Below are 27,998 nucleotides of genomic sequence, written 5' to 3'. Positions count from 1 at the left end.
GATAACGAGGATGCTTAGAGCGCAATCAAACTCTTTCTATGATCTCGAATCAACGAAAATACCTTGTGCTCGAGGTGGAACGTGACTGACCGAACGGAATGCCAACTACATTTTGGTCATCAACGTCCTCGTTGCATCAAATACAGAATGGAACGATGCTGACCATGCACTAAACTTACCGGAAGCGCAACGATCATCAGGGGATTTCTGCTCGTCATATCTATACCCATGTCAGTTGCGAAATACCGAATCCCTTTCTATTTTAAGTAACATTTTTTGAAGAGATAAATGTTTTGACAATATGTATTCTAACAATTATTATTTAATTAAATAATCTAGTTGAACGTTAAACATTTTATTTATATTGTTTAACTCATTTCTTTTCTTTTTAATTTTGTAAAATAATAGCAGTGATTATCAACATAAAATTGTATAAATTAATTACACAAGGAATTTAATTACCTATGTACTTACTGTATTGATACGATAACGTATATATATGATAATTTATTTTTTTTACTTCTTTTATTATGACTAATACAATGGCAGTGAAATTTACTTTAATAATAAATTTAAAAAATAAAAAAACTTTATATACTGTTGCACTAATAATATAGTAAAGTTTAAAAATTAAAAAACTGACTATTCCTATGTTTATTAATTTAGATTGTTAATACGTCTGATAAAAGAATGTCCATTTTCACTGGAACATTCAATGCGTTTCTTTCCAGTATTAAAGAAAATACCAGACAGTTTATTCCATAGAAGCATTAATAACAACAAATACACTGAAAGAAGACACTCTCTATTATTACGCTCGGTTGGATCCCACCCCGAATTAATCCTGGGCATTACGAATCCAATTTCTCTAAAAATAGCGTATCAAAGCAGCCCTACCGCCGATAATAAATTTACTCCTTTTAGAATCCTTGGAAAAACGAGAATACGACGCAGATCCTGGCTTTCCGTGCTTTCCTTTATCTCGGAATCTCGATCCACCTCACGAAGCACGAATAAACAAGAATGGTCCGGCATAAAGAAATGAAGGCTGGACTTTCGATTACGAAGAAAAAGGGGAAAGACAGAGGAGTTTTGGCAAAAAGCAGCATAAATTCATCAGAGATAAACGCATCCGCTTTTTCCTAGCCCCAGCCGGTGGAAAAAGATCAGCGGGGCGATAGAACAGCAACGAACGCGACGGAAGTAAAAGAACGAAAAAAAAAAAAGTACGTTTACCGTCCTAACCGGGGGGGAAAACTTATATCGCGATATTTCGGAAATAAGGATGAAACAAACTCCTCGGAACACAGGAATTTCGTTCTCCAGAAAGCGGAGAAAAAATAACCTTATTAATATACCTTTAATTTTTAAGTAAAAATTTTTAACAGTTTAAATTATGAATGAGATTGTATGAAGAAATATAAATATAAAAGTGGAGGACCATGTTGCCACCCTTTCTTTCACTAACCCTCAATATTAATATGTTTTTTTCTTTCTACAATACATTAAATTCCTAAACAAGATTATAAATATTTCTCAACGAACCAACGATATTATACGTCAGCTTTTATTACCATCTAGGAGATACCTACACGAAACTTTCCATCTTAGGATCGTTTATGTTCAACCGAGTAACGTTCACCCCCGTCGAAACAATTCGAGCGAAAGTTTCATTGCTCTATTACCGAAGCAATAGCGATCCAAAAGCGGGAGAGAACGATCGGATCGAAAAGTTTTCGTTTGCCTGTGCAAAGCATCGTCCTGGATGCGTGAAGTTTCGTTAGCAATACGAGGATTTGCGGTGGATAGAGCTCTGTTCAACGGAGCTGATAGTAGACCGAGCGAAGATAGGTGGGACAATTTGCTTCGAGCCAGAAGACTCCGCGGAATCGTGTGATTTTCCCACTCATTTGATTCTTGATCCAGAAATGCAACTCGATCGAAACCCGTCCCCATTCGAGAAACTCTATAAGATCGTTCAACGGAGAGAATGCAACGGAGCCAGTTCAATCTGGTAAAGTTTTGCAAAGCTACTAAAACTGAATTCTAATCGTAACGTGCTGTGTGTTTGAGTTTTGCGAACGATCGGGCTGAATTGAAGAAAATAGACAATACACATTTCTATGTTTGTTTGAATAGAAAAGGCGATATCAAATCTTCCATACGGTCATTGAACTCTTTGCGGTGCGCTCTAAAAGAAAACAATCATCATTTTACGGTGTGATGTTTTTAAAATAAAAATTTTGTAGTGTGAAAAATATACACCTTTGGTGTATACTGATGAAAATGTGAGAGAGAATATATATATACGCTTTTAACAGTCAAAGGGTTAACCCTCGAACGAATCATGGAAAGAGCCACAAAATGAAGGACCATGAAGAGAATCCCAATTTTAATTTAATTTTGTACATCATTTATAAGTTTGAATCTCGAGCTACCCGGACTTCTTTCAAGGGTTAGTATAATAGCAAAGTTATCTAAAATAATATTTTTCTATTTTCTTTTATTTATTCTAATAGGTAGATCTAATTAGCGGTGCCGATTACTGACAACCCCTCAGGATACTCAACGTGTTAAATAATAAAAAATTATTCAAATTTTGAGTTTTCGAGTACATAATCAGACGATTATTTTTAAGATAAAAAAACCCTAAATCACACCCTAAACAAAAACTGAACACTTTGAAAATTTACATTGGCAAATGACTTGCATTTTTTTAATTTTACATTGTCCCTTTAAAATTTATTTTTCCAATATATGAAACTCTTTCGTTTAAGAATTATACATTTAACTTTAGCTCAATATCTTTGCATATATTTTGTAAATTTGTATTTTGTATTCTAATAAAACAATCTATCTCTTTTAGAAATAATCATATGATTTCATTTTTTTGTTTTTTTCATTTTCAATCGAAATTTATTACGCTTTATGCAAATGCGCTAAAGAAATGCGTCGTTAATGAGTTAAAATTACGCCAACCGAATCATTGAAATTCAATGCCGATTAAATCCGATCCAACAACAGAGAAAGACATCAGCAAGCACTTAAAATGCACGAAAATGCAATTCATGGATTTTGTAAGGAGCAATGGTTGAATGCTTGTCGCTTAACGTGATTACGGGCTTCGTGATGTTTAATCGCTCCGCGCTAATTAATTCACTCAAAAGCTGGCAACGACTGAACGAGCGCAAGACAATAAAATCTGAAGCGCAATAATGAAACCCATTTATGAATAGTATCCTTCATGATGAATAGAATTTTGTGATTTATAATCATTGTATAAAATATGTTTTTTCTTGTCAAGCTAATAATATTAACATAATAATATATATTATAAAATTAAATTTAAATTATCATTGTCTGAGTGGTGAACCGTCTAAAGAATAATTTTTGTCGCATATTGCGTTGAATATTGTTCTCTGTTGGGACAGTCGAGCAATAAGGAAGAAGTTAAGACACAAGAGTAGTAAAAATCAAAGTGGGTAGCTAGATTCTAGAATCTTAGAATCTAGTTTCAGACACTAGGTGTATAGCAGTACTCAGCACGAAACGTTCTACTTTTCCGGCAACTCAACGACCACTTCTCTCCCACTTTTCTCGCCTTCCACTCAACGTTTCAGTCTCAAATGTACCCCGAAAGAAGATATTCGAGGCAAGAGTGCTAGGAGAATCTCGAATGTAGTCGGGCGGACCTGCGAATGAAACTCGCATCAGTTTCGCCTGGACGAAACACGCAGAAAATCCCCGAGAAAACTTTCACGAGCCAACACAGTCCCCGTGTTGGATATACGAGGAAACTTGCGAAAACTTATTTTCTCTCGTATCTCTACCTTCTAACTGCACCTGCAAGGATCTTTAACACTTTGATCGTGTGACATCAAATAAAATGCGAGAACGGAACAAATGCCGATGCACGAAAACATCTAAATGTCTTGGTAACATTTCACGAAGATGTCTTTTCTTTGTAAGTCTTTTATCGAGGCTTCAGACTGCACTTTCAAACTCCCTACAACTTCGCTGTAACAAAGTAGCTGCTTCTTTAACTTTTAAGTCCCTTTTTCATACCGAATTCTTAAAACTGAGATTGATATTTATTTTTTCATGCCTTTATGGATTTAAGGTACCTTGGTCAAGGAAATTTTATTATTATAGAAATATTTATCTGAATTGATATTAATTTCGTAAAAATTTGGTAGATTTATGGTACCTTGATTAAGTGAATTTCAATTAATTATTTCATGTAAATACATTTTCATGTCACCCTTATAATAAAAATTATTACTTAAATATTTTGTAATTTTCGGTATCAATTTCATTTGTTCAGAATTTCAAATATTTTGTAATAATTTGTATATAAAATATATTTTGTAAGTAATACTTTTTATTATAAGAATGATATTAAAAATTTAATTTTACCCAGACCTCAGACCTGACCATTTTGCAAGGAAAATTTACAAAAATGATCATCCAAAACCATCATCATATTTAAATCATCCTTACATTAGATTATACTTTCTTCGTGATTTCCTGTAACGATAGGTGGACGAGTTTTTTCAAATAACGAAAGTCGAAGAACAGAGCAGTGCTCTTTTAGTAAATGGAGGAATATGGTGGGAACGAAGGTCCCGAAGGATCCGGTAAATCTTAACCGAAGTAAACTTCCGAAAATTTACGTCGTCGCGTGGACGACTTTTCGCGAAAGAGTCGTCTAAAAGGCCATGCGGGACTTGAGGGACCCCAGGCTCACCTCCGTAAGGGGACATTAATCTACGTTGAGTCTCGGCCGAATAAGCGTTGCCTGACGTAGATATAGGATTAATGGACAGCTAAGGAAAAATTCCACTCAATATTTGACTGCTATACTTGAATCACCATTTAACAATTCAATAGCTGTATATTCGTTGCCTACTACAATTTCGCATTCCCTTTTATACATATATCTAATAGAAAATTATTGATGAAATCATAATTTTTTCATTGTAATTAGTATCAGTTACAATTGATAAAAATATAATTAAAAAGTCAATAAAACACTTTAACCCATTAAAAACTAATATTCCATTAATGCAACATTTATTTGCAAATTGGCATAAATAAAGAAGAACAGTTTTATAGATTGGTTAATAGCACCAACAGTGTTCTAAGTTATTTTGTACTTGACAGTTTAGATCACGATTAGTGTTAGGACAGTGGTACACAGAGTGCTCGACCGACGTCTCGCATTAGCGAATGAAATATTAATGGGTCCTCCCTGCCCTCAGATAAACCCTAGTTAAATGGCCCATTGTATCACGTTCTCTGCCATCTGGTATTGTGTGCGAAAATGTGTTTAGACGTCCAGAAATCAATGATCTGTTACATCGTACACCCATACAACGATCCTACAAACTCACCTGTATAATTCCAGTAAATTGTACCTGTTAATTTAAAAGCATTCATTGAAACAGGAACTTTAAATGCATCTATTATTCTGTGACAATTTGATGTATGCAACTGCTAACAAACTGTACTAATTCTGTTATCATTATATAAAACGAACTGTATTTTTCTGTATATTTAAAAATCAATCACGTCAATCAATTATGTCAATGTTTTTGCAAAATCAAAACCAACAAAAATATTTTTTTTTAAATGAAATTTGGTGCTTTTATCTGTTTTATATTATTTTCTATCTATTGTCATAAATTAAGGGCAGATTAAGATCTAGTTTTGCAAGGAAAAAAATTGAAAATTGTGTTCAAAAAAAGTAATAGGTGAACAATATAATAATTTGTTCCCCTTGCATGGCAGCCAATGCATTTTAATATGCTTCCCGGCTCTCATTTCGTTGACAGAACGGCCCCCGACGAAAGCGGCTGTGTATCCCTGCGGGAACGCCAAGAAATTTCCCGGTGGATTACCGGGAATTTGAAATTTTCTGAAAGACGAAGGACGTAGCCGCCTTACACATCGCTCGACCAGCCAGCCAACTTTTCACCTTTTACGCGAAGCCCGCTTACCGGATTTTTCCATTATGCCAAACTTTGATCGAATCGTTAACACTGACACCGCACAAAGATCGATCGGATACTGCTGTATCAAAAGCAGAATACGAGGAAAACGTCGACCAACTAAGGGAAGCCTTTTTGCTATCGTTGAACCATAACATTCAATATTAATAAAGAAAAAAGGAAAATCAGAAGAATACAAAAAATGAAGAGTGACTCCCAAAGGTACATATTTAACTACCCTTTAAATTAGAATCAATTTTTCCAAATTGGACCAATCGATTTCAGTTCTTCTAAAAAATTAGTTTTCGTCATTTTGAATAAATTGCGAAGAAAAGAATGAAAGTCGCTTTTTTGTAATTAACAAGAAAAAATGCCCTCTGTAGAATAAAATAAATTATAATACCACTGTATATTTTACACCATCTCTTTCGAAGCAGTGCAAAAGATTCTACTAAAATGTCGACTATTGAAACGAACCAGATTGCCAACAATTTCTATTTGCAGAGCATCAACAGTATCTGCAGAGCTGCGATATTCGGTTCGAGAAAGCATCAGGAAAATGCTGTAGAAAGTATCCTCTTCGTATAGGAAGAAGAAGATCCCTACGCTTTCGCGCTCAAACTGAAGCATTTCACCTCTTGCGATCACTTTTCGCTCCACCATGCTTTTATCTCTCATTTCCCATAGAAAGAGCCCGGGGCGTCACCATGGGGCCGATACGAGAGAACTTTTAAAATTACCCGGACTTCCCAGCCAGGAGATAATATGGTCTATTAAGGATAGACGACGTTGGATCGTCGATGGAAGCAAACTAGTGGTAGCAACTCTAGAGACGAAGAGACAAGTCGAGGGTGAGGGCTGATTTAATTCCTGAATTTTACTATGGTAAACGCGGAGGGCAAATAAATAAATTTCCTGATACTTTTATCGAGCGTTCTTAGGGTGCTTTTCTATGGGATATTATTTTAAAAATTAAACTGAAATCTGTTATGTGATAGTAAAATGTAATTATTAAAATTTGATAAGTAAATTAGTTATTATACAAGATAAGGTTGAATTATATCTCAAATTTGATTAGAAATATAAAAAAGTTAAATGATATGAGAAAATTTATTTTTCTAGAAGTGCAATAATGCAACTACAATAGTGCAACTGCAATAATGCAACTACAATAGTGGAACTGCAATAGTGCAACTATAATAATGTAATTGCAATAGTGCAACTGCAATAGCACAACTGCAATAATGCAACTGCAGTAATGCACTTCTGAACAATAAAAGTAAAATCGTCCTTCATACATTAAATCATAAAAAATTATTTTATTTAACTATAGAATACTTTATTTTAGATACGATTTTACATCAGAATTCATGTGGCAAGATAAATGCAGTTTTCGTTCAAATTCAACCGGTGCAATCGTATCTTGCACTCTACATACGTAGAATAATTTTTCGAAAGACGACAAGTGAAATATGAAACTATATCTCAAACGTAGAAGTCAGGTTTGGTCTAACAAATGACAACTGAATCAGGAGTCTGGAAGTTAGATCGCCGTTGTTACGAATCTTTCGCGAGTTCGCGTGATCAATGGACCAAGGAAACTTTAGATCCTGCAGGATGAAGCTATGTAAAATTTAATCGGAGAAAAGGAATTGTATATACGGAGAAAGAGCACGGTGACAGACTTATAATGCTGCTATGTATTCGCTGAATGCAAGCAACTTTCTCCGAGAAGCTCTATTACCACGAATATTCACAACGATGTTAAAGTCAAAACGCAAAATTTCCAAGTTTCTCGCGATAATCCAGAGAAAACTAGCAAAAGTTTTCAACTGAAAGTTTATAAAAATACTTGGTGAGTTCGTTGCCTTATTTTTCAGTATTTTTCAATCCTTAATTGAGATTGAAACAAATTATTAAGTAATATAATAAAAAAAATTCTTTTTTCTGAATAAACTAAAGTAAATAAAATTGTTATCATTAGAACAGTACCTACATTGGCGTATCGAGGATTTTATTCTTAGGTGGGCTAGGTCCCTTAGAAATTTAAAAATTTTAGAATTTTAGAGTTCTAAAATTTTTGAATTTAAAGATTCTGAAATTTTGAAAGTCTGAAATGTTTGAATTCTGAAATCCTAAAAAGTCGCCCGATGATAAGGGGGTCAGGCCACATTTTTAGGGGGATCCCCTAAATTTTAGGTTTTAAGGCATAAAACAACGCCTAAAATCAAAGTCCTTCAAAGCCAGAAAGGGCAACTGAGGTATAAATGAATAATAAATAAAATTTTTATTTACCACAGTAAAAATTTGATTTTATAGAAGATGGAGCAAAACTCATTTTTCTATCTATTATTTTTTTTAAAGTTGGTATATGATAAAGTGAGTCTCCCTTAGTACACATTCCTTAGTATTTCACGTAACAATTCGGGGCTCCATTTTTCTGAAGTTAAGGGTTAAACATAAAAAAATCTACTAAAAAAACGTGAATATACTACAAGGTGTAAAACGTCGAATTTATACTACAGTATCAAACTTGCTACTTCTCACACATCCCCAATAAACTTGCAGCGTACAAGGAAAGAAACGTTCACTGACGTTTGTCTCCATCATAGCGCACAAATGGCCAAAGTATCGCAGTAACAAGTGACGAGTGTCGACTGGGAGAAGTTGTATAAAGGAGAATAAAAGTTCCTTACTACTGAATAGCTAGTCTTTCAAAGTTTTTTGTACTTTATGAGACACACGAGCTTTTATGCCAACATGCACGCGTTAAGACCAAGATGACTTTCAAACGTATCTGCACGAGATGAATGAATGCTTCATGAACTTCAATGTGCTTGGAGATATTGTCGTATCAACCATACGTTTGCAGTTGAATTATGCTCGCGTTTATGGTAAGTTGAAAGAAATGAAAATAATTATATCTTTGAAAAATTGAAAAAAAAAAGATTTAAGATAAAGATACGATTAACCCTTTGTGGAGGATCAACACATATGTATGTTGAAACATAATTGTCATAGTAATTCATATTACGTTACATTCTTGACACAAAACACAGCTATAAGTATAGGCAATAGAAATTTATAATACATACTTTGAAGGATGGAATTCATTGTACTTTAAACTAATAATACTCTGTGCAAGCTTAAGAATGCTCAAATTCAAAGAATGTTAATTCAAGATCTATTTTTACTAAAAATGTGACCTCTTTTGATAAAACGATGTGGGTTAAAAGTAACGATACAAAAGGATTGGAAGCAGAAATAAAGAAGAAAAGATAAGAAAAGTGAACGAAATCGTTCCATAATACTTCGTCTGACACCACTGCTATTTCAGGCGACTTTTTGTACCTGCTTTTAAAAGAACGTATTATAATTTTTGAGAAATACTAGAATCATACGTCAGTGATATTCTATTTCCATAAAATTTTATAGCACCAGCTTTGCATTCATTTAGAACTGTCTTTTGAAATAAGGCATCAAACCAGATATCTTAACCCTCGAAATAACAAGTCCCATATTTAACAATTCATTTATAATTTTTTCTTTTTTTAATAATATCATTATTAAACAAAAATCATAAGGGCATAAGAGAAAATGAATAATTTTTTGAAAATTTTTTAAAGGATAAAAATGATATTTTTACAAACTCCCTCTTTGGTCCTTCTAGGATTAACAACATTTATTTATCAAAATATTTTTCCGTCTCCTTTTTCCCAAAAATTTCAAACAATTATTCATTTTGATGAATAATTTTCGTACTCGCATAAACATTATTCTATACACAACATAAATCTTCTTTTTCCATGAAGGAATATATACGCACGTGGGCAAATATTGAAAAGCAATATTGAATACGGATGTTGACTAACATTTTACCGTGATGAAGCATCACCAACAGATGTTATCACAGAGTTAGAAACTGTTGTTGCCCGTTCGACGTTGACAGAAGGAACCAATATTGACATTTCCAAACAAAATGCTTACATTATCCCATCGACTCGATGTTTCGTAATTCTCTAATCTTCAAACCAATATTAACTGTTATCGTCATTGGTGAAAATCAATGGAACAACGGGTGTATTTAGCGAAGTGTAGTTAAATTTTCCAATCGAAAGTTCGTTGATTTGCGTTCGTATCGAGTAATATTTTATTAGAAAAGTTGCCAGCCCTTGTTTTGTACCATCGATAACGCGGCATTGTGCCGGATCCAACATGAGTAACAACGAAAATTTACGAGCTAACTTTCGAGACTTCGTTCAACTCGTATCAGCCACATTAATGCCGAACAATAGAGGGAGATCATGTGCGAACACGTGTAAAATATGGATGCTACTGGAAATCTGCATAAATGAGAAATAAGAAGAGAGGAAATGAATACGAGAACTCGTGATTTTGTAGAATATTGGATATTAATAACAGACGATTTTTAATCAAAGGTATAATTCTGAATTTTGATGAATTCTCATAAATTGAACAATAAAAACTACTGCTTGTGATATTTTTATTTTTATTCTAATTTTTAGAATAAAAAATAATTGATTTTTAACCCTTTGGGGACGGAGCTTAGGCACAGAGTATTATTAATTTAAAGTAAAATAAATAATAATCCCATCGTTCAAAGCAAATGTTATAAATCTTTACTGTCTATACTTGTTTTGTAACAAGAATATAACGCAATATGTACGGAGTTATAAATTACTATAACAATTATATTTGGACATACCTATGCGTCGATCGTCCCGAAAGGGTTATTTGAAAAATTATGGTGAAATATTAAAATTGAAACAAAGTTATGAATAAAATTAACAAACAGTTCCAAAACTGTACCTACTGTTCTTTATACCACCATGCGAAGACATATTTTCATAATATACAATTTAATGTAAAAGAAATTGTTGAAGCTACCACCTTCGTTACAATATTTCAAATTTATGATGTGTATGTAAATCGAAGTGAGTGACAATATAAAGTAGTAAAAGTCCTTCAATTCTAGTCGGCAATAAGGGCAATAAATCCATGGGGATAAACCCATAAAATGAGGAACGACAAACAGTAAAAAGCAATGAGGGAGGAGCCAAGAATCGTAGGATCGTTGTGTAACCTATGACAGAAATTCATTTTCCGAAGACAGCTGTAGAAACAGCATTTCGAGAAATCCTGCGTGGTGGAAAGTCAGGGCCAGCATAAACACACTCAAGTTTTGGGGAGTTTGAGTGCAGCAGCCCCGTCACTTGCACGGTCGCCATTCTACAAAGGAACCTTCCCCCTAAGTACTTGAGTACAGCAGGCACCGTCGACTAAAGGAGTTTGTTGCTGTTTCTTGTTCCCCATGCTGCCACTACTAGTGAAGAACTCCTAATGCCCGGTAGAAGTTTAATGTTGGTTGTCAGCTCGTACGAAACCAACTCGCATCAGTTATTACCGCTTTCTATAAACACTTTCGGCCTGCTTTTATTACTGGGATCGACTAAAGTCGAGGTGAGAGTTTAAAGAGCATCCCCCAACGATTTGAAGAAGTACTAGAACTAGTCTGTTACCAGTAGGGGCTTACCAGTGACCAACGCTATACATTAGATATACTTTAATAGTTAAAAGAAAAAAATAGAAAAATATTATTTGGTTGAATTTTACTTTGTAACATACAAAATTATCCCAATAGTATTTAGTGAGAAAAGCTCAAACTTTAGGTATCCATCGGTTCAAAAGTTACGTTAGATTAGATTAAATTAGGTTAGTTTTCCTGACGCCATTTTGCTGTCCACTTGTGTGGACCAATCAGATTATAGGTAGAAGTTAATATGGTGTCAAACTAACCTAACCTCGAAAGTATGCTAAAAACGTTCAGTTTTACATAAGCATTATTTTTGAACAAATGAATTCCTAAAATTAAAACTTGCATTTTTCAATTTTTCTCGTCAAGTACTAGCAGAATACATTTAAAAAGTCAATATTTTTGTGTGCCCGACATTAAAGTTTAACCTATTATTTTGCTAACGATAAGATAGCAATTTGAAAGGTAAAGTTTAAAAATTAATTAGTAACGAAAAGTTAAAAATATAACTATATTCATGTTTTATTCAAACAGTGGATGATCAAGAACGCTTTCAAGTGTTCCTAGAATATACCACAAACCACGAATACCATACTAACCACCGGTCTAGACCATGGAACACAGACCGTAACTGTAAAAATAATCAACGTGTAGCTCGTCTACTTCGCTACTAACAGCGTAATACCCCTGGTCGTTTTACGATCCTCTTTTCCCGACATTTCAAGCCTGCCAACGGATGTACACACGTAGTGCAACCGACCTCTCTTGTCATGGTCCTTTACATCGACCAGCTCTGCTCACAAACATGACTTAAATTCCGAGCTAACAAAAATTCTATACAACGTAAAGCGTATAACTGGCCCTGTATTGCATACGTGTATTAAAGTCGTTTGTGCGAAATAAAGGTTTTCAGCCTGGAGCGAATTTAAAATTCTTCTCAATAACGAGATTAGCTGGGCAACGCTTGAATTTTGTTTGAAATTTTCTTTCCTGTTCTTACTATTTCGGACTCATCACAAAAGAGAAATTATCCGCAAATAAATTCGCTTGCACGACAATTTTTCTTTTCGTACAAGAAAATATTTGAAATATTAGCTGGAAAGATGATGCAGATATAGGTTCATTTGTTTTTGGAATTGCATTTTGTATTATTCGTCATGGTAACAAAGTGAATGGTAAAATAATGCCAGAATTTTTCATGAAAATTGCCAATGAACGTATTCAGAATACACCATTGCACCATTTTTCCTTCTTGAGAACGAAGGAAACTAGCAAAACGGCTAACTCAGCTCGAAAAGAGGCATGCAATTCTTTTATTCATCATCCTTTCACACAGAAACTTCCATTATACCCTAGTTAACTTAATAAAACACGAAACTCAACACAGCAGTGTCCTCGAAATGTATTCGAAGCAGCTGCACGTTTGATGTTAACCTTTGAAAAAGAGTAGATTTTACAAAGAATCCGACGGTTTACAAGAAAACTCGAGATTCCGCTCGCGAACGTCCATAAAGAATGAAAAAGAATACGCCTTTAGGGTGTAATGCAGATTTCTCTGTGTAAAAGTAAAGTGTTAAATCTGTTTATACGGGGAATCTATTCAAGTATTTATACAAAACGTTCTGTCCAAGCCCATGAGGGATTGACCGGAGACCAGAGCCCATTTCTGCCACCAGGGTACACCTATTTTCTATTCCGAAAGAAGTCTACACGGCAATGCATACTGAGAATGTTGCTCGTACATGTACTATGATCCTAGCACCATCCCATTCCACTAAAAGGAACGTCTAGCACCCTTGAATCTGAGTAGTGCTTTTCTGGATGAACATTATACTTAATAGCAGCGGAATAAGGATTCCGAAAAGCTAGCCGGTACATTTCGTATGCATTCTACGTGTTAACTTAAGGAACAGGCTCTTTCTAGGCAAACATATTTTTTAAAAGAAAAGACGACCATATCCTTTGTCTTTTCATATACATATAATTTACCTACTGATTATTTTCTGACTGTATATTTACAATTTACTATGTTTTAGGAAACAATATATGTACACTCTAGATCGAATCATGCTTTTCAAAGGAAAATAATGGTTAAAGTATAAAGTTTGGAATAAAAAAAAATATATTCAAATTGAAAAATCTAAAAATCCATCAAGAATATATGTAAATACAATTGCGAATAAATCAGGCTCCCTGAGAAAAAATGGTAATATCCCGCATTCCCACCCTTCCTCGTAGGTATCGCCGAGGAAAATGACAAATTTGGATTAACATTCACTTTGTTATTTAGCACTTTTCAGTTATATATTAAATTTTGTAATATTTAGTAATTCAAAGTTATATTATTTTGTTTCTAAATCATTTTTAATATTAATATCGTCAGAATTAAGATTCTGCAAATTCCTGCTTCCCCTATATTGCCACTTTTCCTAGGGAAGCCTGATGTAATCACGAGTGTATTCGATTCGAATTGTATTTGAAAATCATAATATTTAATCAAATTTCTTAGGTCAGAAATTATGAATTTTAAATACTATAAGTGGCAAAATAATAGATACTGATAATTTGATAATTATTTAAAAAATTAGAACTAGTATAATCATTGATAAAATAAATTTTTAATTAAAATCAAATGGCATCGAATTAATTGGTACCTGGTAAATGTTTTACTTTATAAAACGTTTTACAATAAGATCTCCAACTCAGTTTGTATGATGCAATTAAAGATAGGAGCAAATGGAAAGGCAATTTCACGTTTCATGTTCCCTGATTCTTTTATACGTAAAACTACCATAATAACGTGAAGAAATGCTGATCCGTAGGGAATACAAATTTGTATTTACGCTAAATTGTACCCATGACAATGCTTTATTTGCTTTGGCGTTCTCGTAAAACGAGTTTTAAGGGGCAACATTTTACGCAGCGATCCAGGAACCAATTTTCTTCCCGTGTTTATCCACAGATGGTTCCATTGTCAAGTCGTTTCCGAGGGGAATATTGTCACTGTCAGCGAATACATTTTTCAAGCATTGTCCTAATCAGTAAAGCATCTTTTGTCCGACCACGCAGAATATAATTCGATATTGTCGAACAATATACTACATCCATTGTATCTGCCATTACTGAATCGTAACCAGATCTCATGAGTAAAATTTGCACAGATACATTATTTTTATAATGCTATTGAACAATGTCAATATCAACAGTGGTATAACTAGAATTCCTTTCTGGAATAAACCAGGTTCTTTAGCTTTACTAACAGAATCCTAAAATTTTGAAATTCTGGCATTTTAGAATTTCCGAATTTTGAGAGTTTAAAATTTTAGAATGGTGAGAAGATCAATCCACGTATTTTGGAAGGACCAATGGATCATGGAAAAATTATTATTTCTCGATTTAATTAATATGATTTATAAGTAGTCTAGAATACCTACTAAAAAATAAAAAAGAAGAAGTCTAAAATTAAATAATAATTTTCACCATAATCTGAACGATCCAAGGATTAACCTCGACACCCTATATTCTTCAGGAATACACGCTAAATCACTCATCAGCAAAAGTGCCAATAACCTAGATTTACGAGGCTCCCGTTTCCCTCCCTTTTGCTCCTCAACAAAAGGGCGTAACACTTCGCTCGTGACTGGAATCCCCTACCGGTTGAATTATCTATCTTTGGCATAACCCTTTTGAAGCGATCAGACGCAGGAGCACTATTCTTCGGACATTTTCCTCTAGCTTGCGCAAGCCAAGAGCGTTACTTCTGTCGAGTCTGCACCGAGGGGAATATTGTCGCTGTCAGCGAATATGTTTTATAGCAGCATCGCACCAGGATGCGACTCTACCTGGTACACCGACTGCGAGATAGACTGAGTGAAAAAAGGAAAAACGATGGAAAGAGGAGAAGAAAAAAAGATGCCGTATACCATCGAGCTAGGTGGGTATTGGATTTGTAATAGGGGCCATACGGGCTATAGGCACACCACTCTTCCAACCCTCTACCATCCGAACCCCCCCCCCCCTGACAACTTCACCTCGCCCCATGTCGAAATTGCGAACCATTTTCTCGGATAGAAGACGTCGCAGCGGCGCAAAGTCTCCTAGCTCGACTGAATGCATTATTCGCACGAGAGAGCAAAGGACTACCGGGTGTCTCGTTCTTACTTTTCCCTCGTCGAACCTCTATCCTTGCCGATCACGCGGTTGACCGAATACAAAGACGACGCCCAAAGAATCTATTCGCATTTTATACTCGAATTGATCACGTTTTCATAAACGTCGGCGTCGAAAATGGAATAAATGTTAATAGGCAGACAGAGAGAAAATGTTGATTGAGTATTTCTGCATTAGATGTTTAGAAACTTCCCTATTTAGATCAAGTAGATCTAGTAGTAGACATTCAGTTTTTGTCCATCATAGACCACTCTTTTATTTCTTTATAAAGTAACAAAGTCCTAATTAGCAATCCTGATAACTGGAAATAGTAAATTGAAATTTTTAGAGCTCCCACCCTTACCCGTAAGCATCCGCGTAGGTCCCTCGTCTCCCACCACTTGCGGGTAAACGTTTACGCGAGAAAGTTTAAAATATTTATTTATTATTCATATTCCTTAGCTACGTACTAAATTTTATGATATTTAATAATTAAAAATTATATTATCTTGCTCCTACATCGTTTTTAATATTAATATCGTCAAAATTAAAATTTTGAGATCGCGAGTGTATATCCTGAAGAGTAAACTGATTTCTGCACTGATTTTCAGGAAAATTATTCGGCTGAATTCTATTGAAAAATTCAACTCTGAAGGTAATTTCATTTATCGAACGGAAGAATGAAAAATGAATCGCAATACAATCATCGTTTCTTGTCCCAGGATCATAAACCGATGCAGGCTGTCATCGTTTACCCCGGAGATTTATTTAACCATATTGATCAACGTAACGAACACAATCGGCCTCGATTATGGCGTACACGAGAGTTCAGCTAGAGCTCGTAAAATAAAGTGGTCTCGGTTGGAACACGATGTCCAAGAGATTGAGTTGGCCACTGCCACAGAAGGACACGGTTCCTGGGAAACGATTAATCCTCATTGGTTAGAATTTGCACCCTGGCACATACTTTATGACACCTCTGTTCGAAAATACGGTCATTTGTTTTACCAACACCTCTGTGACAACTATCATTCTTGCTCGTTGAATGAAAATTACTGTAGTAACGAACGTAGTTTTTAATGCGCGATCCCTTATCGTATGATTAAATTAACTCTTTTGTGGATATTTGAAAAGTTTTGAAAATGCTGAAAAACGCAGTTGAAATTATTATTCTTCAGGATTAAATCAAATAATATCTAATATACACGCTACTTAAAAATTTGCAAATTTTTTATATAACTAATATCTACTAAAATGAAGCTGATTCTTAAATTCAGTTTCCTTTTATTTTTATTCAATTGTTAATTCCAATTTCGTTCTTAGAATAATTCATTACATATTAATTTCTGTTTCTGAATTTTGAATTTATCGTTCCAGAATAATAATTTTCTCTCATCAAATTCAATTTCAATAAAAGAATTTCTAATCTTCTCAATGTGATATCCGTTAGACTTAAACTATGTTTTACTTCTAAAAACAAAGAAATTATCAATGTGTATAAATCAAGACAGTCGTAAGTAGAAACGGAAGTTCAACGATGTCCGGTATTTCGATTAGGTCGATCCCTCGACAAGAAAGATTCCTTCCCTTCTCTAGACCGCTCTAACGCTGTCGAAGATGACTTTTTAGAATTTCATTCACGTGCCGTACAAGAACGGACTTTTTTTCCCTGCCACGTACGTGATCGTGGAAATTTCGTTCTTTCATGAAAAAAAAGTGCGCTCCATTCTGTCGGTGAAGAAAAAACTACGATAACTGTACGACTTACAAGAAGAAATTTTCTAACCAATCATCTGGATGACTAAACGTCTAATACAAGAAGAATTAAATGAACTGAATTTTTTGAATTTTTTGAATAACTTAGGCTATTTTTCAGCCCAAGGGTGTTGTTATTTCGAAGGGATGTAAACAAGTTGTGAAAAAGAAAAAAAATTCACCTGTTCCTCAAAGACGCGAAAACATAAAGTCGGTATATTGCGGCGAACGTCGCTTAAAAACGCGCTTGATTTACGTTTACTGTTAATTTATACCATTTCGAGGGGTGATTATGAAAATGAGAGGAAGCATTACCTAACTTTCTTAATTACCTTCCCTTACCTGTAAAAGAGCGTTACGCGAAAGAAGGCTTTGCAATAATTTATTGTAATTGCCTATGCGTTCACGTTTTAAACAATTTCTAATATCCACGCTTAATGAATACCTTGGTCGGCCTTCAAGCGTGAAATTACTAAACTTCTTAACTATTAAGTGTGAATGAAAAACTTACGATCCCTTGCAGAAGATCTAAACAAATAAGAAGAGAAAAATTCAAAACTAAGATATCTTAGAAGAACTGACATGTTTTATTCAAAAGGTATAATGAGATAATAAATTAGAGATGTACAATTAACGACATAGCATCGCGTATGTTGATGAGAATAATCGCGCCCTTTGTACACGAGTTTATACTGTGAACTTCTGCTCCAGTCTAAAGAAGCAAATTCCCGAAATGCAAATTCGACATGCAGATACGTGAAAATAGGTTAAAGTGCTGAGCAAGTTCGAAGTTAGTTCTAAGCAGGAGCTTGTTGAATCCCGGCAAGACCCAGGGTTTCAGAATTAGACTTAGGTCGATTCGAAGGAAGATCCTGGTGGGATTAAAACAAGAGCTTTATACAGGCGAAGAGGACTTCGGTAGATTTAAAACGAGACGTTGGTTAAATCCAGATACGAACGGGGATAAACCTGATGTCAGATATTCTTGTAGAAGATTATTCGCAAATTTAACGAATTTCTTTTTTCGGCTGAAATACACTGTGTGACATTAATCCTTCGCAATCCAACTTTTTCATTTCCTTTCCAATAACCCAGTCTGAAGAAATTTTTTAAATCTTTCTAATTTATGCTTGACTTAAAAACAGATGAGGATATATGTAAAACGTGGCTCATAAAAGATAATACAATTTCTCCAAAACTTAATTCCAACACAAGGAGTTAATTTTATTTTAAAATGTAATTATAATTCCTCTTTAAATGATTCCAGTTTAAAACGAAATCCTAATTTAAATTTCTATTTAAGGATGTGGAAACCCTGAAGAAGATTAAAAATTATCATCCGGCGAGTGAATTTTATCTCTATATGAATTTCAAATATCTCACGGGTGAAGTGAAATATAAAACATTTTCATCTACTCAACCCCATTAACACGTGATCTATGCAAATTTGCTGAATCTTAATCCTTCCTTAGAAACTATCTTTTAATAAAACTGTCTACGGTATTGATATTACCCCCATGTACAGTATCGAGAATAGTAGACTTCGCCAGGAAAAACGGCGATTCCTCCCTCTCACCGGTAGGTTTCCCCGGGATTCCAAATTCCCGATTTTCCCCGTAGGTTTCCACGGGTTCCCGAACTTGCCCATAGGCTTCCCTTTCCCTGTGGCTTCTCACTACTTGCGTATAATTGTTTACACGGGAAAATTTATAATATCCAAAACTTTATAATATTCAATAATTAAAAATTGTATTATTATTTTCTTTTCTAAATCACTTTTAATAATCGTCAAAATTTAGAAAACGTTTAAAAAGAAGAATTCAAAACCTTTATAACTGTGCCACTGAATGTAGATTTAGAAGAAGTGTATATTGAAGACCAAAGAGGAACAAAAATTGTTCTTTTGAGAAATTAATTTTGTATTAACCTAATTTTTTGGATAAAACGTTTCGCTATAATGGTAATTTAAGATGAAGAGAGAATACTATCTGGATAAAAAGTTGACGAAAGAAAGAGCACCGAGTTCCGATAAGTATGCCAGGCACGTAAGCGTTGTTTATCGCAGAAAACGTTCCCGGTTGTCTTCAGGTTCGAATTGTTTCGAAGGAAAATAGGGATCCCCGGTGTTATACCCCATTGCCCGGACACCAGATATACAGAGGGCTCGGCTTGATTATGCGCAACACGTATTCTCAAACACAATCCTGCGACACTCGTAACGCAGGTGGAATTCGAGGCTTCCTCCAGGCAGATAACTGAATTAATTAAGTCTCCTGCAAATGAGGAGATACCCATGTAACAAAGGTGAATTAACACTAATTCACATTCGTACATGTGACTCCCCGTGCGAGACGACCTTTCCACCCCGAAAACGAAGGAAAGTAAGTTTCGGACCGAATAATTAAACCTAGAGAGATGAAGGGGTGAAAATCCATGGCAAAATGACGGAGGAAATGGTCACCGAGGTGGATGGAAAAATTAAATAACGACGGAAAATTTGTGGCTAGCTATTGCGTTAATTAAGAGGGTATTCTACTGTAACCGGTCAAAAATCGATATTCTTGCCTTTTTTTTGCAAAAGACCTAATAATGATTTTTCTGAAACTAAGTAGTATTAAATGTTGAAGAAGAAAAATCAAATATTCAAAAATTTCATTAGCTGATATTTTTAAATAAACCTCATCCATTATTTTTACAGTAGGTACTTCATTATGTCTATTATCCATAATTTCAAATATTGATTGCGAATGTTTCTAATTGGATAAATTAAAGAATTTCTAATAATATGTGCCTAATCCAAAAATTATACTGCAAAACATAATAAAGAATTGAAATTACATCAAGTTCATTAAACTTCATTTTAATTTTCCTCCTTTTGTTAGGTTGATGTGAAACCAAAAAATATACTTGCTCGTTTAATTAAAATCGTGTTTCTGACAAACGTTGTAATTACCCCACCGGCAACTCACGCAACATGGAACGCGTTACAATAATTATGTTGTTTCGCAGTTTCTAATTCCACTACAGGTGTATGCACAAAACTACAAATGAAATTCTTGCGTAGCCACGAATGAAATGATAAAATTTCGAGTTTCGACAACAGCGAACCGTGGCAAATAAAATGTACAAATAATAAATCGAAATGAACTAAAGGAGAAAACTATCTCTTGAAATTTAATGAAGTGACGATTCGCTTTAGTAGATGAAGGGATTAACAATTTAAAAATTTATCTGTCAATGTTTATCAAATAATGAAAATGTTTCTTTAGTACGATTCAAGCTTTGGTAATTATTATGTAATTTTACTGATTATGTTTCAAACAGATTATATATTCAGCTATAAAAATTAAAGAAAATCTTTCACTATAATATTCTAAAGCAATAGATGTGAAAACATGAGTAAACAAATTTATGAAAAGAGCTTGTGAAATGTCTACGTGTCAATCTATCTAAAATAAATGTTGATATTTTGTAAGTAAAATGGTTAATAAATATTTAGAACTTTAACTAGAGTATTCAAATTTTCAAGCGATCTACTAATATAAAAATATGAAATTATTATAAAAACCATCTAAATTCTACAATGGATTTCGATATTATTCACGACTATTGCAAGATCTAACATACCTTTAACAAAATATATAACGTACTGAAACTATAAACAAAAAGACGTATCGAATTAAAATATCAATACGCTGTATTTTTAATGTCCTTTATTCTTTTAAATTATTCATACAAAAGAATAGATTCACTAATACCTAGTGTTTCAAGAATTAAAAAAGCTTATAGTAATCAATACGTAATTATTATCATGTGTAAGTATAACTGATAACATTCAATAAGTCATTATTGAAGTATCAATCTCTTGACACGTATTCGAATTATTGTTAAACGATACATATTCGATGTACTTTTAATTTAAATATTTGGTAATATTTTTACACAAATAAACATATTTAAAAGTACTGTACCAAATTGTTATTATTGAGATAAGATAATGTATGGTAGAAATGTATATATCACTTACTTGTAAACTTGGATGGCATCCTAATTCCAGTAACGTGCGCACTACACCAGCATGTCCTTTATTAACTGCGATATGGAGGGCAGTTTGACGTCTTTTATTCCTCGCATTCAAGTCAGCTCCAGCACCAGCTAACAACGCCATTACACCCGGTTCATCTCCAAATGCAGCGTGGTGTACAGCTCTGTCTCCATCTTTATCCTAAAAACATATTACAATACGTTCAATTGCATATATTCTGAAACAATCTTCAAAAATTAAATATTTAAAGAGAAAAACATTTACCTCAATTTCAACATCTGCTTTGTAACGAAGAAGAATTTTTATCACTTCTAAGTGGCCATTTTGACTTGCGGCTTGTAATGCAGTGTGACCAGCGAACACACCATTCACATCAGCCTCGGGTCTCTTCAAACATTCTTCGCATTTAGCAGCATCGCCATTTGCAGCAGTCTTTACTAATTCTTCATTAACATCACCCGAGACATGGGTTTCAAATAATTTTTTCAACAATGCTGATAAACGTTCTAAAGAAAACATAGTATCAAATAATTATCTGAAATCTTAGAAAGTAACACTGATCAAATTTTATTGACTAATTTCTCAATACTTAAGCTTACCTCCACTGCTATTTCCTGGAACGCTACCATCGCTGCTTGCAACTTTAGTTACTGCTTGAGGATTATACGTCCAAGAAGTACTACATACTTCTACTTTCAAATCGCCATCGTGATATATTTGTAGAACTCTCCCAATTTTTCCCATTGTCTGTTGAAACATACAAATCATTCAAAATTTGTTTATAAATATGTTGAAAGTTTCATAAATTTTTACAAAGCAATAGTACACACCGGTGCCATTGCTTCGGCCCATTCCCCATGACCTCGTTGAAGTAGCTTTATTTTCTCTAAATCATTACATATTTGTACCAAATCTCCAACCGCAAACGTTTGGTTATCAGAACTTGAACTGGTAACTGGTACCGGTATTTGTACTTTCGTTAATACAGCAGGATTAAACGTCCAACGATTACCGCTCGGGTATGATACAACAATATCATGATCCTCATCAATACCAACAACAGTCCCAGTAGTGCCAAGACACTCAAACATACCATCTGTCCAACCACCATGTCCGTGTTGCAATGACTGTACTATTTCTAATTCTAAGTCAACATTAACCTGTGAAATAAAAACTACTGTATTAATAACTTTATTTCTCAGAAACTATATGCTCAAATGGCTACTAAATTCTCTCAACAAATATATTATTTAATTACCTGATCTCCGATTTGTAACCCATGCGGACCTGTGCGACCTGGACCTTGTTCACCTAATAGTGGTAAATGATCCCTGTATACTGTCTGACCTTTAGCATCATTAACAACTTTTAAATCGGCCTGAAACATAAATAATTACAAGTTGCTTATATATTTAGTTTATATTTAAAGTTTATACAGTCGACCCTTATTTATGAGATTTAAGAAAAACCACAATTAAAATTGTTTTGAACTAACCATTCCTTCAAAACCGACGCGATACAAATTTTTCGCTCCATTATCCCATATAACATAAGCGGCTGAACGTGGACTGGCTGCTGACCAATCTTGAATTTCGTTAACTTTACCCCTTCGCCCATTTCCACCATCTTGATCTTCCCATTGCCAATCAACACCTCGGACAACCCTTGCACCAGGAAATATTCCGCGAATTGCGATCTAATAGGAAATATAAAGTATGAATTATGATGAAGCAGTAACAATAATAAACATTCAAGAGAATTAATTAATACCTTTTTACTTTTACGTCTTGGTTCTAGTAATACTCTCTCACTGCCAGGAGTTGCTATACGATAAAATCTATGTCTTAAGTGATGTTTGTCTCCATGATAACAAATAGAACATAGATCATAATTTCCACATTCTGCACATTTCCAACGAATTCCAAAAATTGGTTGTTGTCTACATGTATCACACATGGTTCCATCATGCTTTACACCTGTTGGAGCTGAATCCAAAATTCGCAGATCAAATGCACCAGAACAGCGATAATTAGCTGCTGTACCGTTATCCCAAACAACAACTACTTCTTCTGGGGATTCAAAATTTCTAACAGTTCCTACATGACCTTCTCCTCCATCCTGTTAAATCAAGGAATTATAATTTTTTAGTGTTTATTAAATAGAAAAATAAATCAATGATCTAATGATGAAAATTAACAAACAATATAATATAATTTTCATATTTTCCTTAATACAATATAACATTTTCAAAATGAGTAATTAATTCTAAAAAAAATTATGTAAAGAAAACAAACTAAATGAGATGGAATGTAGGTAAATATGTAACACAGCGTATAAAATTACGTAATAAATTTTAAGAAAGTCATAACATTTCGACTCATGCTATAAAATATATATATTATAAACAAATCTATGCTAAATAATGCCACTTGTAGAATAACCTTAAACAAATATGTTTAATTTTATTTTAAATATTATGTATAAATGAAATTGAATGACATATAAAAATATTAATGAAACATCGTGAATATTATAATTCAAAGTATATGTGTAATTAATAAAAAAACAGAGTTGTAATGAAAAATTACGTTAAAGTAAGTTAACCTTTCTACTAACCTGTTTACCCCACTTCCATTCAGGTCCACGAATGACCCGGGCTCCGACACCTTCCATCATAAATCGCATTGTACGAGTACCGGTACTCGCACTAGCCTCCATAATTCATTGGCAACAAATTGTCTAGCAAAAACCCAAAATATTAAAGAAGACGATACCTCTACCCCGTAGATATACTGAAAAATACCGCCATCTTAGCCTAATGTCAAAACATGCTATACCAACTTCCGACAATTTAATTTTCCCGCGCTTCACTTCACGAGGTTTTAACTATTTGCATCTGATAATTTTATTTTATTTGAAGCCTTTTATTATTGCAAATGAACGTACTATGTTTTATAAGTCCTTTGTATCATTTAATTATATAAAACGGACAATAAATTGTAAAACTAGGGATTTTCTGTAGCATGAACAAACAGGAAATAAGAATGTTCACACTCGGGAATTCGTTGACCCCGGAAAGTGCTGCACCATGCTGCACTAAGCAGCCATGTTGAAATTAAATTGGAATACACAGACTCCCTGAATTTTAAATTCACGATTTCTTATTTAATTGAATCGAAAATTTCTAATTTGAATAATAATATCTTATTCCGAAAAACGAGAAATATATATTAACTACTATTATTCTCTGTCGCATTTATTGAAATTCATATATGAAAAATATCTCGTTACTGAATAATGTCCCTATTCTATACTTTGTGAATATGATACTAAAAAAATGAAGTATTGAATTATATTTGTTTACAATTCAATTATAGAATTTTATAAGAATACAAGATAATGTTAAATGGTAAGAAAATATAATTTATTTTACGTTAAAAGTTCAAAAATTCACTTACTTTCTATCACCGATGAGGTCCCACCGAGGTGTACCGAACTTCTCCGACCAGGCACGAGCCAACATGAGTCATGGCGTCCTTTCAATATCCATCAAATGTCTGTAATAAAAAAGAAATACGAATTTATGTAAATAAAATTTAATCAACAATAATAAAGTTATTATTAATAAACGATCAGACTATAATTGATGCAAAATATTTTAATAGATATATTCGGTATATCTGCTATAAGCCGATACCTAAGCAAGTACAGAAACAGGTCTAAACAGGAATAATATTACAATGCTCAAGAAAAAACGTTATTAAATTAAAAACAGCAAATTGTGTAAAACAATACTAAAAACATTCAATAATGTTTAGGAACTTAACGATATAAAAGAGAAAATAATTCAGATTCTGCTGTTCCACTCTTATTGTACATTCGCGGCGAGAGCAAAAATTTTCAACTTCCGTATTTTTCAAGAAAACGCCGAATTAATGTCAAAGATCAAGAATTCAGACTTCTCTTCGATGTTTCTTTCTGTTTTTTGTACTTTCAACACCCGAACGGCAATTTAATTTAATATTTGAAGATAATTTAATCTTACCTGTTGCAGACACGTGCCAAACGGACGAAGCTTCGAAGAGGACGGTTGCACTCCACCCTCTCCTCGCATCGCACCCTACAACGATGAATCTGATTGGTCTAAATAGGACGACGCCATAATGGAATGACCAATCACAGGCATTAGTAGAAACTTCGAATTGCTTTGAAACTTTAACATTAAAAGAACGGAAAGATTCGTTGAAAATTATCAACGCCATATTGAAATAAGGTCAAGATTACTTTTTTCACTTTAAAGCACCGAAATAATAAAAAAGATAGAAAAAATACATAAGATATTGATGGTATTTAATAAATTATCACCATAAAAGCAGAATAAATGAGAAATATGTTATTTTAATTCGTATCTGTATCGACATAATAGGGTATAGATTTTCAGCTTACGCATTTCTGAAGACAATGTGGAAATGATGTCAGAAGGCAGGACTTCTGTCTTCTCTTCAACTTTGTTTTCTGTTTTTTGTATTTCTGATACCTAATACACAATTTAATATAATATTTTAGTATTAGCGTCGAGACCGCTTCACATACGCGAGCTGCAAATGATTGCGCGGTCGAGTATACTAAACGAATGAACTGCGCCCTACAGAAAAAATGAGGAACTAAATTTGTGGTCTGTTTTACCTTTTCGACGTCTTTCGCGAGTGAAAATCATAATTCTCAAATTTCTTCTACCTGGCTTGTACATCATCCCTTGGATGCTCGTTTTGTTCTATCTGACCCAAAGAATGTTACTCTGGTACCCATTTGCACATACGATTCGCAGAAATGTTTATATTACGAATAAATTAATGCAGGTGAGTCCGGTCCTCCATTTTCTGGACCATTGACAGACAAATTTCAATATTTTATAACTTTTTGACGATTTGGCTAATATCCTCCTGAACACGTCCCTCAAATTTTTTTGCATTCTGTTTAGTAATGACGACGTGATTTGAGAACTTGTTTCTAGAGATTTTTTAGTGCTTATGGACAGTAGCATGAATGAACACGTCACAAAAAACAAGAGCGATTCAAACTGGTAGCGGGAAAGTGTCTCTCCTCCCGTCTTTTTGAATGCAACGAAGCGTCGTGTGCTCATCAATCCACTTTGTACCAAAAAAAATTATTTACATAAAATATTTTCAAAAGATAAAATCTATTTGTCATTTATATCGAATACAAAGAATAAAAATTGTATTATGAATAAATTTAACAGAATATTATTATTATCATTATTGTTCGTAAAAACGAATATTATAAACATCATTATACATAAGCTATAATTAATGTAAAATATAAAATTCTTATTTTACACAAACTGATAATCTATTTAATATCATATATAAATGCAAACACAAAAGAAATGTTCAATTGACTAATATATTTTTATACTTTACATGTTATGTCAAGGACGAAATTGTTACTGACTGATCATTTTTGGCACAACAAACATGATAACAGGATATGAAAATTTATATTTATATTCTCAAATAGTAGAAGAAAACAAATATTTAAACAATTTACGCAAACAAAAAACATGTTTAAAACAAAAATGCATAATAGCAATATTTTTATTTCTAATTGTATAGACCTAAGTGTCGAGAAGTTATTTCTAACATTTTAAAATCATTTACTGGCATTTATGCTCACAATCTCTTCAATTATTCATCATTCTTTATTTTTATTGATGAATTTAAATAGCTAATGAAATTAAAGTTATGTAATATGTATTGACATAGTGAAACGTTACATATAATTATATTAATGATATAATAAGAGATTTTCTTTCTTTATGTAAATGAAATTAATTTTTGGAAGATATTTAAAATAAAAATATTGTTTATCGGCATGTAAGTATTAGCTATTTACATTTGGTGTTTCATGCGTTACTGTATTGCATATTTATATACTTAGCATAGATCCTTATATGTATTAAATTGCTGATATTACAAAGTCATGCAGGAAGTATACATTCTGCTGAAAACATTGATGTACATTCACACAGTTCACGATTATCCGCGGTTGTATTTTACAATTTAATAGATTTCAACAATGTAATTATAATATTAATCTTTTAATAACATAAAATTGAAGATATCAGTTTATAAAGTAGCCAATTTCTAATGGATGATATTCATAGTTTATTACAGTAGTTTAGGTATTTTACAGATGAACATCCTTATTACATAATATTTCACACAATAGTTTTACTTATACCCTTTTCTGTCACTTTTGGCAAAATAGTTTAATATTATCAACTATACAGAGAGTTGTTTAGATTTATATGAAATATGATTTCAATGTTTTTAAGAAAATTGTTTTTTCTAAGATTGCCACAAAATTATTAAAAAATATTTACATATAGTAAATTATGCAAAAAAAGCTCTTATTAATTAAGAAATCGTAAAAAGTTAATCAAAAATAAATATTCTGTTTCATTACCTACTATCTTATTATTGCA

General features: G+C 33.4%; 1 protein-coding gene across 3 annotated transcripts in view; it reads right to left on the bottom strand.

Annotated features, from left to right (window-relative positions):
- The window catches only part of mib1 (E3 ubiquitin-protein ligase mind bomb 1), a 506,141-nt gene extending 480,462 nt beyond the window's left edge, over positions 1–25,679 (bottom strand). For 2 of the 3 annotated variants that reach the window (XM_034327117.2, XM_034327118.2), the window contains exons 1-8: positions 24,110–24,326; positions 23,264–23,611; positions 22,989–23,189; positions 22,752–22,871; positions 22,324–22,653; positions 22,093–22,240; positions 21,758–21,999; positions 21,476–21,673 (exon numbers count right to left, since the gene is read on the bottom strand). In XM_034327117.2, coding sequence (XP_034183008.1) covers positions 21,476–21,673; positions 21,758–21,999; positions 22,093–22,240; positions 22,324–22,653; positions 22,752–22,871; positions 22,989–23,189; positions 23,264–23,611; positions 24,110–24,211 — 1,689 coding nt within the window. In that variant the 5' untranslated portion in view covers positions 24,212–24,326. Of the gene's footprint in view, positions 1–21,475; positions 21,674–21,757; positions 22,000–22,092; positions 22,241–22,323; positions 22,654–22,751; positions 22,872–22,988; positions 23,190–23,263; positions 23,612–24,109; positions 24,327–24,951; positions 25,051–25,538 lie in introns of those variants that run through there. The other variant, XM_034327116.2, reaches the window with a different exon arrangement.
- Positions 25,680–27,998: the final 2,319 nt, after the last annotated feature.

This window comes from Osmia lignaria, chromosome 14 (genome assembly GCF_051020975.1).
Source record: "Osmia lignaria lignaria isolate PbOS001 chromosome 14, iyOsmLign1, whole genome shotgun sequence".
Lineage (NCBI taxonomy): Eukaryota > Metazoa > Arthropoda > Insecta > Hymenoptera > Megachilidae > Osmia > Osmia lignaria.
Note: the sequence above shows the minus strand (reverse complement) of the source record. Positions and strands in the feature narration are given on the sequence as shown.